The sequence below is a fragment of the Varroa destructor genome, unplaced genomic scaffold (genome assembly GCF_002443255.2).
Source record: "Varroa destructor unplaced genomic scaffold, Vdes_3.0 BEIS01000004.1, whole genome shotgun sequence".
Taxonomy (NCBI): Eukaryota; Metazoa; Arthropoda; class Arachnida; order Mesostigmata; family Varroidae; genus Varroa; species Varroa destructor.
The window spans coordinates 32,350,706-32,365,417 of record NW_019211457.1 but is presented as its reverse complement, the minus strand read 5'-3'; the positions used below and the strand labels follow the sequence as shown (position 1 = coordinate 32,365,417).

Below are 14,712 nucleotides of genomic sequence, written 5' to 3'. Positions count from 1 at the left end.
TACGTTACGAGTCTTCATTAGAATGATCCTATTTAGGAAAAACAGAAACGTTTATTATTTGCTTTAAGAAATACAACTGACCTGACAAAGAATAAAGGCGTGGAACAGTGATGACATATGGAGGACGGAGACTTTAGATTGTTCGGCAAACCCGGCCAAAATCACCTGAATATGTTCGGCGATGTGTCCGTTCGCTTCGAGCGGAATGGGTTGGCACGTGATTGCGGAATGACTGTGCTGGCCACCTATATGACAGGTTACCATTAAACCCAATGAGTGGACCGGACCCGTTTTGTACTTTGTTCAAACAAAGCTTAATTTTTTTTTTACATTAGCAAATAGGAAAAAATAGTTTTCATAAGATTTGCTGTCTGTGGACAAGGCAGAGAAAAAAACGTGTTCGAGTACTATTAGAAAAATGCCTAATTGTTTTTATTATGTTACCCAGTAGCGCAGAGTGGGTGAGAGCTCCGACGAGAATCCAGGAAAGGAGACGGATATGAGCAACACATTCGGTAAACTCTTTTGGGCTAAAATCAAATAGTATACAATTGTATATGTTAGTTTATTTTAGGGACTGATCGCTAACCGAGCTAGAGTTAAATGGACAAGGACGAAGTTGATTTAGGCCTATCAATTTTGAAGTTGAAGTCTGATGAGTTTGAATATGAGAGCGAACCAATTGTATATCAGAACGTACTAATTACAAATAGATAAAGAATCGGTAGAAAATTCCCACCGAAAATCTAAACAACCGAATCACTACAACGACGGCAATTGCACTGAGCTTCGCCGGAACAGAATCTGAAATATTGAAATCAATTAATGAGCAGGCCACACCGAGGCAACGAAGCTACTGTGACAAGGTAACAATCAACGAGTCAAATGCGTTGCAAAGCCTACTGCTAATTATTTTTTTTCCAGAAATATAAATTGATAGTAGTAGTCTGCAACGCCATGATGTCATATGAGCAAGCATTATTATTTGTCTATTCTATTTGACTCACCCCTGCTGCGTCGATGAAGGGGGATTGTAGAGCCAGGGGAGATACTTGCTGATTGCTCTGTTTTCCCTACCGTTACCTGCATTAAGGGCAAAGCAACGTAACTGATTCGTCCTTAACTCTCGTCGACTTCACTGGTACACATAGTTTTAATTGACATTAAAAGCTCCTTAAATATACATATTTTGTATCTCTAACAAAGCCCACGATAAATGCCCTGGTCAGCTACTAGCAAGTGTTCACTCTAAAAAAAAACATATTTTGAATGCAATTGTAAAAGGCCTTTGATAAAGTTGTACGAGCCCAAATGGAGATTCGAGCAACCTTACCTTTAGTGATTTCCAACGCGAGGTACTGGGCAACACCGGCTTTAAGTTGGCCTCCCAAAGTTTCCTCGTTGAGTCGCGAAGCTATGCCATGAAAGTTGCTTCGAATACGGCTGAGCGTATGGACGTCAGCCAAAAACTCAATTGCGTCGGCCAGGTTTTGCCGAAGGCACTCCGCTGCATTGGTATTATACTGTAAGACAATCATGTTGAATGTTAAGCCGTTATTCTATTCTGAAACCATTCGGCAGAGGCTAGAGGGGCTCTTCCTTTATGCTCCCCTCCTGTTGCAAGTCCTAGTCAGCAAGTACGAGAAATACTTGCACTACAATCTCAGTGTCTAGAGGAGCTCTTTAGTTATTAACCCGCCTTTACTCCGAAACTTAAGTTAAAATTAGTAACTAACCATTCTATGCGAAAAACACGATGCATATCAAGCCGCCATGCCGAGTTTAGCTCACATACCTGGATTGATTGCAATTCGTGTGGTGCCAGTGGAACGTCTTCAAGTATGACGTTGGGGCACAAGGTCCCCCCCGCGTCCTGCAGTACAAATTGCACCAGCATGAGCAGGTTTTCGTCGGGAATGGACGTTTTAAATTTCAGCGCTTGCACCAACTCGAATACGACGGTGCGACTTAGTACACATTTGTCCCGTTCCTGTATATTCAAAAGTCAATTCAGGTCTTAATATTAAAGTGAACGAATTTCACCATAAAATAGCAAAACTGTACATTCAACTTATCGGTTTAGAGCTCTGGGTTAGCTAAATGAACAGGCAAAAGCCAACACGAACATTCTCATGTCTATTTAACTTAGATTAGGTTAATTATAACTAAACGCATAAGTGGAACTAAAGTCGTATCACGATATCGTAGAGCTGTTCCAATAGTGAAGCAGATACTGGAGAACTCAGGACCTAATTTGTTTTCAACTAACATAAATAACAGGCAGACGCTAGCATAAACGGGTCCTATTCAATGGTTGTATGTGATTTATGGAATCTGCACGATATCTGTAAAAGGATGCATTTGAACCTTAAAGGAATGGTATTATTTTGCTTCGTTTGAATAATCATTCTTACCCTAGACATGTTCTTGTAGCAAAGATGGCAGAGCTCGAGCACTTGTTGGTAGCTGACCAAAGAATGTTCGATCGCATGGCCGAGTATCTTTGAAAACGGCTCCAAAATGGTTTTACACGCGTTAATTACGGGAACCTGTCAAAATAAATGTATACGTTAAACAGTGGCTCGAATCGCCAAAGTAACATTCAACCATATGAATACGCTCACTAACCAACTGGAATCAATTTCAATTGACGTGATGTTCTTGTACGGTGGCCGCCTCAGTCCGTTTGTATGGAATTTACCTAATTTAGATCTTAATTTACCTAAAGAAAGGTCGAAAAGGTTATGTGCTTCACAATGTTCATTGAAGTTCACCTTAAATACCGAAGTCATGATTCGTAGCAGACAACTCAGGGATGTCATTGAAGATCCAGACGTGTTACCGCCTAAAATATCCACATCGTTGTTAACATTTACATTCAAAGTCTACCCACCAGCTGACCTTCTTGTGGTCTTGCCAAAAAGTTATACATCATCTTGCTCACGACAACATAGAACTAACCGTGTTACTTCCTCTACAATCAGATCTCTCAATATTATCTGTTGCAGCATACCGCTAATACATGTAGATGTGTTTGAAATGCGCGTAAAAAGTGATTAACAAATGGAGCCATCATTTCATACGTCTAATGGGGAAATCATGCCAGTCCTGAGGTGTTGTACGATCTTGGCTGGTGGTCACGTGCGCTTCATCGCTGTTGTTTATTTTTCCACGTTGGTCAGGGGGGCTATATTTCTGGTTGAAGAACGCCAGCGGTTTAAGCCCCGCCGCGTGACAAAATAAAGAAACGATCACCTTCATCAAGTGGATGCGTTTTAGTGTTATCATTACGGAGACGAACCTGATGCAGCCTGTGGCTGGCTGGTTGCGAGGATGAGAATGACTCGCCTAAGTAGCGTGTCAAGTTGTACAAGAAATCCGGACCACTGTTGCAAGAGAGTGCCATCGGCCGAAGGTAGCAGTAACGCTTCCAAATAGGTGGCTACATTCGATAGGGTATGCAGCGTCTGGTCACGGCAGAGCTGCTTGCGTTCGTTTAAATCTTCGAAGAGGATCGTTAGTGGTTGCAATTGGTTGAGTTCATTGAAGTCCGCGAGTGCTGAAGCCATCACTTTGAAGAACTCTCGATCTACACAATAAGTTATAGCAAAGACAGGGGAATATATCTGACGGTATCGTAAACATGAAAGGACGGCGCTAATTGTTTAGGCAACGTAGTTCATATCACGGCGCTTTAAACAACGAAAACATTGAGAAACATTCATTTTCTTACCAAAATGTCCTTGAAATATCTGGATGAAGATTCCATTAGCTGAAAGGCGATGTAGTATGCAGCGTATGAACTGACCAGCAACGCTGTTACAGCCACCTGGCAGGTGGGTATTGCTACGAAAAGCAAAAGTATTACTTTTGTTACCGCCTTATTCTTTGGGATCTTTGTCATATAGATCTTATACGGATACAGGTAATTTCACAGTAGGATAGTTTTAATTTAAAAAAATTTGCTTCTCATCGTTATGCTGTTTCTCCTGCTACTTGGATCGAAATAAAACAAAAGACTACCCAGTTGTCCTGTGACTTTTCAAAGTTTCGAAGTTAGAGTGTAGGTTCGCTCTACTGCATATAGTAACATAACCAGGTTTCCTTATATCTAGGACTGACGCTAGAAATATGAAGTGCAGGACATATTGTGAGTTTCTTCTTTTCAACTAACCGTTCGGACTGCCAGGGGTAGAAAAACTGCTGTGCGATCTTCGCGACCGCCCTCAAGATGTTGGGCAGAATAGGGGCAGCAAGAGATGGCTCGCGATGGACGTACGTCGCCAGGGCGACAATGCATAGCCCAATCTCATCGTGGGCATAATGCTCGATAAGAGCTCCACAATCGGGACAGCGATCCATCACCAAATCGTCTGGAGGACGCGGCGCGCTGGACGAGGACACCGAGCTAGATCTATACGTATATGATCCACAACGACACAGTTGCCCCAGATTCCCCACCCCCGGTGCCCGCACACACACACGCCACCAAATTATGCCACGAACACAAAGCGGATGAAGTCAAGCGTTTGGTTTGATGAAAACCGGTAAAATCGAATAACAATAAGCTCACATAACAGGGACGCCGAGCATATTGTGTGTATTCATAGATGTTAAACAACCGCACAAAAGTAGTGCAATGTGTCGACAAAGGTCAAGTGCATGAGGTACAGGATAACATAACCTCGTGATTCGCGGTAGAAAATGATCGACTACGATAGAGGAAGATGTGGGTATATGAAGTGGTGTATTAGGCACGTACGAATCACGTACATAGAGAAGAAATGAAGAGACAAACAATCTGTTTAAGTTACTTATTACTTGATTATTTTAATAATCCTTGGCAGTGAGGTATATCGATGTATATATTCACACAAGCATCAATGGCGCGCCAGTGTATGACGGCCTAAATTTTCTAGGTAGACAAAGGGAAATGGATACGTAATTTTGACACTATATTGGAGTTTAGTGCATAGGTATATTTGTCGTGGCGCAATAGGATTTAAGTAGGCTGAGGTTATCATGGCTTTCCATAGCACTACATAGACCAGGAAATTAGCGTAAAGAATTTATTCTTTTTATCTTGAGATAGGGCTGTGCTCTTATGACTTTTTTCATTGCAGACAGAAAACGATCGATTTCAACGCACGGATCGTGGTTATATAACATTCAATCGAGTCCTTGTCCAATTGGTCTGACTGCTTCTGAGCTGAGTAAAAACCTAGACCTGGTTTACAAAATATTGGCTATACAAGCGTGCTAGAGTGTTGTAGGTTAGGTATGTATAATCGTTTCAAAAATGAAAAAGTGACAATCGTGTCTGTACCATCTGATACCAGAAAACACTTTTTCTAATAAGTACTTCATTATTAAGCGATTTAAATAATGAGCATTACTTTTGACCTAGGTAAAGAGATATGTTATATCTCAGTCACTTTGCATTACTCTACATTTTACCATAGGTTCCGCATTTTTGTAAATTGGGAAGCGGAACTCGTCGTTTCACACTGTCGTACGACCTACTGATGTCTGTAGAGTGTGCCATCATCTATATGCACCCTTAGTTGAAACACTCCACGAGTGAGTGCCGAAACATACAGATTAGGTTGTACCAGAAATTGGCGACTTAGAAACATGGAACATTTAAAAAAATCACTTCCAATGCTAATATCTATTAATATATAACGCACATATACATATATATAAGTAAAAGGTACTCTGTTTCATGCATTATGGGGCAAGTTCATTGGGGAAGAGTAAGAAAAAAATGGGTAAATGATTTATAGCCGACCTAGAAATAATATTCAAATACAGTTGAAGATCGTATGTTCTTCACGAAGGAAACGTACCTTTTCGAGGTTCCTGAAGCATTTAGCTGCGATTGAAAGTTGACCTCGTTAATCTTGCGCGAGCGTCTCAGCTGTGCCGCCGATTTCGCATCGTATTTTCGTTGAGCATCCTCAGCTGCCCTGCGCTGCTTTCGTTGTTTGTAGTGTAGTTTCGATCTGCTTTCTTCGATATGAGCCCCTGTGTTATTTAGGTGAAACCGTGGAGTTAGTTTTCCCATAAAGTATATGATACATTTATCTGAAATTGTGCAGAAAACACTTAGGTAAAGGCGTTCATAGATCAAGTGGAATCGCATCTGCGAATGGCCCTAGATGCTGTAAACCTAGAATTTCGCCTAGAAGAAGAAAAGAGACGTACGGTAAGAACGTAAAGCAATTATAGAAACCTAAATATCAATAGTGTGTGATTATTTGCCAAGCTCAATGCTGTTTGCAGCCATAGAATAAATTTTCACTGACCTTTACTATAATCATCTTCTTCAGGAATTGCCAAAACTGCGCACCTCTGTTCGTCCTGTGATAACGTAACGGATTTTTCTAGAACGTAGATTTTGGGATGGGAATGTTATTATACGCGTCTAAAATATGCGTCTTGCTCTAGTTAGTTTGTCAGTCATATACGAATATATACTGGCATATATGAAAGGATGTTCGACTTGCGTTACACGAAATGGGCCGATAGCCGCAAACAGTGACACATACAACCCGAATCAACTATGATTATTAATAAAATTTATAAAACTTCAAATTATTTTCATACTCCTTATGAAAGGCAATTCAAATCGAAACTAAAATTAACTAGTCACGATCTGATATACAACACATATCGTAAATAAATGCTAGGTCGATCTGTCTACAAGGGACTATCGTTTTCATCTTCTATTGGTTCGTTCAGTAATTAACGAGTTTCTCGACTAGTCTCATCGATTAATGAGGCCTCGATCAGATTATACCTTTCTTGTCCTTTTTATCAACGTCACGTTTATATTCTTTCCTGCTCTCCTTCTCGAATTTTTGGCAGATCTCTTCATCTTTTTCGAATTTATCCTTGTCTTTCTTTTTCTCATCCTTACGATTGTCCTGCTTCTTGTTAGAATCGGCTTCGTCTTTACATTCGCCTATATCCATTTTTCGTTCGAGTGGTTCGATAATCATTTTGTCGTCTTCGATTTGTGCCTTGCTAGTCGAGCTTACTGGCTCTCGAGTGAATGACGTGTCCTGCAAAGGAGATCAGTCAGGCGTTGGTACCTAGAGATAAATAGAGCAGGTGGTGATCGTGGTGTGATTGCCTTATAAAGTTCCAAAGGAGATCAGTATTGCTGAATAATATGGCACAGATCAATGAAACCCTCAATTTCTTCCATCATTTTTATCGATTCGGATATCCTTCCCCTTTTCTCCAGCGTGCGCCCGATCACCCAATTCCGTATAACTAAAATAGGCCAAGAGCCAGCAAAGGATCCTCAAGTCAATAAGTTCGATTCGCTAAGTCAAACCCTTTTCGAGAAAGAAATTCTAAATGTTTGTATTGCATTCTAAATGTCGCTCTCACCTTTACGTCGAAGTTGATAGCTATAGTTTTGATTGCGTAGCCGTCAGCGGCCGTACTTACGGATGGAGTAGCTGACGTAGTTGTGGTTACGGTAGAACTTGTAGAAATGACGGTGCTAAGCGAGTGGGCTATATCTATCATTACAGTAGAATTTGTAGTTGTGGCAATAGTTGTAGCGGTCACATTATTTGACTGTGTGTTGCTTGCCGCATGAACAGCGGATAACATCGTATGTTCTCCCACATCTCTCCTGAGGGATGAAGAGGCTGCTGTCGCTGATCCTGATGGTCCTAGGCTTATTGTCGAGCCGGTCGGGGCTGCCTGGCTGCCCAGCCTCTGCCGAGCCGGCGAGCCCGGGACGCTACGGCCGTGGGAGAAGTCTCCCTCTCGTCTGTCCCGGACGAGATGTTACAAAATAATTCATTGTATATATGTACACATATATAGGTTTAGCAATGCAGATCCGGTAACTGCGCTAGCAATACAACGGATATCGTTGCTAATAATTTCTAGTTATAACAAAGGACAACCCACATAGAGAAGTCTTCTCGCGTAAAGAGTATAAATAGAATTAAGAAAATATTAGATCTTTTTTCCGCTGCTCTTCCTAGACTCAAATATCCGTTCATCATCAGTACAGTTATTCCGCAATATCGGCTTGTCGTTGCATCCTACGGGTATGTATGAATGTGGGTATTGTGTAAGAATCTATAAAGTAAAGTAATTATTGATCATGTTCTTCGTATTGTGTAACTCTATCATATGCTACACAACTAATACGGTGCGGTGGCTTGGGTCAGTAGACTTCTAGCTGAAAAAATGTATTACTCGGCAAGTGTGATTAAATTAGGGAACAAACAGTCAGCGCTTCCTTCTTTGCCCCACTCTGCGAGCAGTAATCAGTTGTCTCTTTCACACTTGCAACTAAATACGCCGGTAAACTCACCTCGTAGGCATAGGACCGACGGGCAGAAGTCGTTCTAGCGAAGGAATTTCTATACTGGAGCCAGCCCCCCTTGACGCGAGCATCTGTGTTAGCCGCATGCTAGGGTCGAAGGGAAATCTTCGGTCCTGTCTACTATTTGTGTCCCTATCAAACCTATCGAATCTATCCTTACTGCCTACGCTAGGTTGAGGGCCGCCTATTGGCAGAAGTCGCTCTACGCATGGCAAAGACGGCATCGGCTTGCCCGGCGGGGCAGGGGCCTGCTCTGACCGTGTCCTATATACAACCTCCTTTTCCCGATAGCTGATCGCTGATGTTCCGGCGATCGTAGCGCCAGCAGCACCCGGTCCATAACCAGGGCCTGCGCCAGCGACAGAACTAACCCTTGCTACAACTGCGATGGCCGCGGCTGCTGTAGCTGTCCCTGCTGGCCCATGAGCTAAACTTAGGCTCTCGGCTAGAGCGGTCCCATGGCCTGCTTGGAAAGCATCCAACGAACGTTTGGCACAAAACGGCTCCCGGTCCCTCAACTCCCTCTGTTCTTTCGGGGCTTCAAGTGGCTGTGAAGTAACGAAGCTAGTACTACTATTAGTAGAAGTTTTCGGCAAGGCTTCTTGCATTTGTTGTCGCGCTTGTGGCGGCGATAGCCGCGATACGCTGTGCTGTTGCGTATCGGTTTGCATCTGCTGCAGAGATTTCTCGTCGCTACTGCCGATTTCTAGGCTGGTTCCCGTTACAGGTTTCTTACCCGCGACGACGCCGGAACCAGCCAGGTGACTGGCTATAGTGACTGCAGCGGAACTTAGACCGCTTAGAAGGTTTGCTGTATCTCGTTCATCTAATACCTGTTTGAAGCACAGGGCAGAAGCAAACGTGAGAGTGAGGACTAGCTACCTAATATATCAGTAGGTTGTATGCAAAGTGATGCCCGTTTTTGTTTACTGTTATCACTATTTTAAGCGATTACAAAAATCTCTAGCAGAGTTTACACACAGCGAAGAGATATCAATAGCAGAGATCATTTTATATTTTTAAACATAGCGAATTATCTTCTAATGTTAGTTCTCAACAGATTTCCCATATCTCTGAGGTTTTTGGCAGCTCTTTGATCTCGGTGAAAAACAAATAAGAAATCTAGACTCCACACTCTCGTCAACAGCCTTATAAAAAAGAAGATCCTTTTTATAGCGTTTAATGCTTTATAAAACCATCAATCAAACAATAACCAAATATAAACGATCAACAAACGCCTCCATTACCCAGACAATAATGTCATACATACATTATACGGGTAAACATGTCAAATGGGCTCGGGGGACTTCGACTTTTTAGACCGTGCTAATGGAGCTAGTTAAATTCATTTCTAGTTAACAACGACACATTGGGTAGATTCGTAACTCGCGAGTCATTCCTCAAGCGCAATTGAAATGTATGAAAAGGATGTATACATACCTTTTCCATTGGTTCCGAGAAACTTTTTTCTGCTATCGTATCTCGGCCCTCCCTCTCACCTCGCTGATCCCTCGATTCAACGGTCGCTGTTAATCGGCGTGTGCTATCGACCGTAATACTAAGGCAACTAATTCCCACAGTGCTTGTGGACTGTAGTGACGTATCTTCCGTTTCCTTTAGCCGAAGCTCTTTGACATTGGCGACGTTTACGTTGGCATTCTCATGGACGTGCGAGGCCGGCTCAGTAATTGTTAGTTGTAGACTACCAGGCGGTGCGTCCTTAACGACCCGTAGGACCGCCTGTTCAAGCAGATCTGAAGCGGGTAACGGCAGCTCAAGGTCCGTTACCTCATTTGACCCCTCATTGGACTGCCCGTTCGGTGACTCAGGTATAGCCTCGAGTTCCTGTTCGACCAACTCGACCTGCTCGTCTATATCCCGTTCGCTTTTAGTGATCAGTAGGGGGGATCCGGCCAGGCGTAGCGGGTGAGGTTTGGAAGGGTCGTGAGCGTCTAGTCTAGCGAGTGGCTTATGGGCGTAGGCGGCGGTTGTTGATGCTTGGCTGTCAGATGATCCTGCTGTAAGGCTAGCACCACCGACTATTCCGGCTGAACCGAATATCGTTAACATACGATCAGGTCGATCGGAGGGCGTTCCCGCAGATTCGCGATCCTGCCCGTTTTGGGTTGTTGGTCCTCCGTTAGCGTCTTCGCTCTGTAAAACGCCGCTTAAATCGCCCCCTGACGGCGCTGCGTTGAGTTCATTCGTCATTATGTCTGCCGAGCCGTATGGAACACAAGAGAGAGAGAAAAGCAAGTAATAAACCCAGTAAATCTAGTTACAGCATCTAAGGCAGAGCTAGGTAAGCAGTGTATGGGAACATGAACGATTCTTTCGTTACTAAGTGGTTCCCATCGTACTTCACCGTTGGAGCTTATCATGGCGTGGGCAAAGTGGTTTTTGCATGAATGTACATACCTTTAGATCTCGAAGAGACAGGTTCGAACACAGACGGGTCTGTAATGTTTTTACAGAGATGGTTGTGAGCCTGAAGTGTATTAAGAATAATGTGTATCACATGTTTCACTTGACGAGACAACGGTTGCGTTGTGTAGTCGAACTGAAATAGTGAAAAGCCAATTCGCATATACATTTAGGTAGATCTACGTGAAAATTGCTATTTTAGTTACGTTACACTGCCCGTTTATTAAAAAAAAAAAAAGAAAAAGAAACTGACGTTCCGTACACCACGCAAGCCGAAATTCAATATATAAAGCAAGTGACATACAGAGCGTCATAAAACTGTTGATCTATTCGCATGTTTTAGGAAGTTTTTTTTTTTATAAGCGGCAAATACTTTCAACTAAAATAACAAAATTCACGAGACCACACACATAATTTAATCTTTTGAAAAAAGGAATTAGACAAAAATAAGGCTAGCGTTTTTGGTGCTTATCTCATTTAAAGACAGAGGCCCGTAATTGAGATTATCTACTGAGATATTATTTGGCGAGTAACTTGAATCCTTATCATTTAACTATAAACTAGAGCAAACAGATTATGCGTCTTATATTTACATCCCTGTCTTCTAATTTCTACCGGTTCCCTCGCTTACCTTGTATAGTATAACGAGTACAGTTGTGAGCCAAGCGCGTCTCTGAGTAAAATCTAGCGGCCAGAGAGAATGACGCGGATGTGCGCCCGTGTTAAAAGACGACCTCTGCGGCGCTGGACAATAGAGTAAAACGGGCATTACGGTTGGCATAAGAACGCCGGCCATCTTATGATTCAGGTCTAGCACTTTGGCCAGCTGTGAAAGGAATGCATTAAATACGGGGGAAACCCTGAGCCTTTGTGGTCCTATGATAAAATGACGCTCCTGAAAGCTGTAACCCATGAGGATGTTCAGGTGGGCCAGAACTATCGAATGTGAGCGCGCCATACTTTTCTCCTCCGTTGGGTGTGAGGGGTCTGGGCGGGACAGAAACTCTAGGAATACAAATACCAGCATATGAAGGGTATCCTGAAAAGAAGCCAGTGCAAATAATATGATGCAGGAAAGCATCTGCTGGATGAAACCGCATACGCATCAGCAGCATGCAGTAGAAGGAATCGAACCTAATTCAACACTCGATACGTACTCAATAATGTTAGGGAGCCTATAATTAACAGAGCCTTTCTAAACATGCGGTCTTCTCTCGCTATTCATGATGTCATAAGTATGGCAACGTTATTTACACAAGATCTGTTTTACTGTCCAAATCAACTTATACAGCGTGAGTGCATTGTACGAGACTCTATTGCTCTTAGTCGAGAATTAAAGTTTAAAAACGGTATTTTTAATGAGCACTAGGGGGATATTGTCGTCTACCGACCTGATCATTGAGATCATCGCTTTCCAGGGTGCGTTGCATCACCTGAAGCAAATGTTTCTCCTCAGCCGCCTCCTTCTGACCGGGATCTCCTGCACCCACCGAAGACACGAAAACATAAGAATAGATTTATATTCTATCCGTGAAATTAAGCCAAATTTGTTAACATTTGTGGATGCTAAATACGATGACCCCCAGAGAAAGTTGCGCGTTGTCCTTAACTTCCATTGCATTGGCTGAGTTCGCGGCATCTCAATACGCGATGTCGGTCGGAGCCTACTTTGCTGCGATAGCGTAATATCATACCTTGGAAGAAGCTGTTTGGAAAGTGTTGAGTAGGGATGGTAGCTGCCATTACAAGCGCCATTCCCGCAGCTGGGCCTGTTGACAGGCGCGAGCTCTTTCTTTTCAAAACTGGCGCCGAGCATTGTCTGCTATGAATCTTCTCTTTATCTGAAGGTCGAGAACCACGAAGCATTATTAAGAGCGATAATGTAAGCAAAATGATGAGCAAACAGTATAGGAAAAGACCCAGGGGGCTATGTATGTGTTGTAAATACTATATCTAAGATAGTGAAGTCTACCTTATAACGGTACCTGCCTTTAAAATGAGCAGTTTGTTATTTGAAATCTGAGTGAACCCTTCGTTGGTAATCATGTGCGACACAATACTTGTTACAAGCATATTCCAACTATAGGGGATCCATAAATTAATTAAAATAAATATTTGTAGTACGGAACACCGCCTGAGTTGAAACGGTTGGCAACGCTGGTTCACTTATTGAAACTAAGTCGTGCAGCATTTGAGAGATCAAAACCGCGAGCTAAACATACGGAAGATTTGTGTTAGTGAAAAACGCGCCCGTGCACTGCATGGTCTCGATTTAATTCTTAAATATAATGTAAAAGAAAAGCGGTGCAAGCATTGATCGTTGGCGTTGTACTTCCTTTGCTTATTGTTGTTTCTGTATCTACGTGTGCATCCGCGAAATAGGGACATTGTGATATTATTTTACCATGTTGTCCCTTTGGATCCGATGCCCGCAGGAGACCGGGCGCCGACATAGTCCGCTTATAGGGATACTTGGTCGCTAGGCTGGACGTTAAGCTTCTATTGGTTCTACTCAACGACAGAGCTTCCTGGGCTCGGGTTAGCTTCCGTTGAAACACTTCGCTGTTCTTGTTGCTGTTCTTCAAATCTGGGATAAGAGGACCAAGAAGATAGCAGACCCGCGGGATTGTCACGAAATAGGGATGGTTGCGCAGCATGTGGAGGAACAATAGAATTAATGGAAAAAAGGGTCATGTCATTTAGATATCAGTGCGAGCGAAATTCATGTACGTTATCGTCTGCAGCTAAGCAGTACCGTTAAAGTTAGTTCGGCCAACCATTATTCTATTGTTATCGTTCAGTAAAAAAAAGTCGGGCTGAGCTGCCACCTCAACTACGCCTTCAAGCATATACGATTTCGTGTATGCTTATTAGTCAGCCAATACTTACCTCGGGTGTATGCGATCTCTCCATTTCGTTCCATTAGTATCTGGGCTTCCATGAATAATGCGTCAAAACGGTTCAAAAAGAAATCCCAAGAGAGGAATCGTCGCTCCGAAAAATGGCTTGACAACTGGAAAATTGTCTGCAGGATCATCGGTCGGTCTACGACCACAGTATCGAACTGGGCTTCTAAGCACCAGATAAATAACTTTAACGACACCTAAAACGACAGGTACAACCTATTTATAACGAATATCGATACAAAACCAAACATATTTATCCGTCGGTTCATTGGAGAGTCAATCCAGGAGGAACTTATATCTTATGTTACAGATGGTAACAGTCATATGTTGAGTTTGCTTCGAGACGGATAGCCGCGTCTCATCAATACTGTAGTCATGTATAGAAAAAACAAAAGAGCTACGAGGGTGGTTAACGTTTCCTTCGAGCTTACTTTTCTTAAGTTCTGAATTGTCCACGAGATTTGGGGGATATCATTACTCGTACGGGAGTGAGTGTAGTACCCCCACGAATAAGGAATTGTTTCTAAGATCTACCAACATGGCCTGTATATGCGTTTTCGAATTTCTATTATTCATACATAGATAGATAGATAGATAGGTATATTTTCGTAAGTTCTACCGTTTTTATTGTGTCCAGGCAAAGCAGCGCCCGTTGGGCGACGGCCGAATTGATATCATCCATGCAATGACACAGATAGCAAAAAGCATTTGCCAGCGAGGATTGCAATAGAGGACTGTTGCGCACCGTAGCCGGCTCCATGAAATGTCCGATCATTGTCACTTTTTCCACTGAAATGACGCAGAACAGGTACGATAATAATTCTCTGTTTCTTTATACAATGGTATCTATAGCTACAATTATTATTTGACGGCTTATGGCAAAGCGAAAATAAAGGATTATTATTATTTGTGTGCCTAACAAATTAAGTTACATAGCTTTCTTGTATTGTTCCCTTCAACTATTGTTCTCTGGAAAGCATCTCTGCCAGCACTTGCCAGTAGTGGCTAAAAAACTTCGAATAG

General features: G+C 42.6%; 1 protein-coding gene across 4 annotated transcripts in view; it reads right to left on the bottom strand.

Annotated features, from left to right (window-relative positions):
• Window positions 1–14,712, bottom strand: part of unc79 (UNC-79 domain-containing protein) — a 28,383-nt gene that overhangs the window by 2,788 nt on the left and 10,883 nt on the right. The window contains exons 15-37 of one of the 4 annotated variants that reach the window (XM_022802393.2): window positions 14,309–14,478; window positions 13,673–13,886; window positions 13,188–13,370; window positions 12,478–12,624; window positions 12,175–12,263; window positions 11,415–11,822; window positions 10,778–10,919; window positions 9,800–10,575; window positions 8,348–9,192; window positions 7,402–7,792; window positions 6,803–7,067; window positions 6,309–6,386; window positions 5,850–6,027; window positions 4,175–4,390; window positions 3,734–3,846; window positions 3,302–3,589; window positions 2,775–2,845; window positions 2,415–2,549; window positions 1,796–1,990; window positions 1,334–1,523; window positions 1,008–1,083; window positions 445–530; window positions 82–245 (exon numbers count right to left, since the gene is read on the bottom strand). In XM_022802393.2, coding sequence (XP_022658128.1) covers window positions 82–245; window positions 445–530; window positions 1,008–1,083; window positions 1,334–1,523; window positions 1,796–1,990; window positions 2,415–2,549; window positions 2,775–2,845; window positions 3,302–3,589; window positions 3,734–3,846; window positions 4,175–4,390; window positions 5,850–6,027; window positions 6,309–6,386; window positions 6,803–7,067; window positions 7,402–7,792; window positions 8,348–9,192; window positions 9,800–10,575; window positions 10,778–10,919; window positions 11,415–11,822; window positions 12,175–12,263; window positions 12,478–12,624; window positions 13,188–13,370; window positions 13,673–13,886; window positions 14,309–14,478 — 5,420 coding nt within the window. Of the gene's footprint in view, window positions 1–81; window positions 246–444; window positions 531–1,007; window positions 1,084–1,333; window positions 1,524–1,795; window positions 1,991–2,414; window positions 2,550–2,774; window positions 2,846–3,301; window positions 3,590–3,733; window positions 3,847–4,174; window positions 4,415–5,849; window positions 6,028–6,308; window positions 6,387–6,802; window positions 7,068–7,401; window positions 7,793–8,347; window positions 9,193–9,799; window positions 10,576–10,777; window positions 10,920–11,414; window positions 11,823–12,174; window positions 12,264–12,477; window positions 12,625–13,187; window positions 13,371–13,672; window positions 13,887–14,308; window positions 14,479–14,712 lie in introns of those variants that run through there. The other 3 variants (XM_022802392.2, XM_022802394.2, XR_015325931.1) reach the window with 3 other exon arrangements.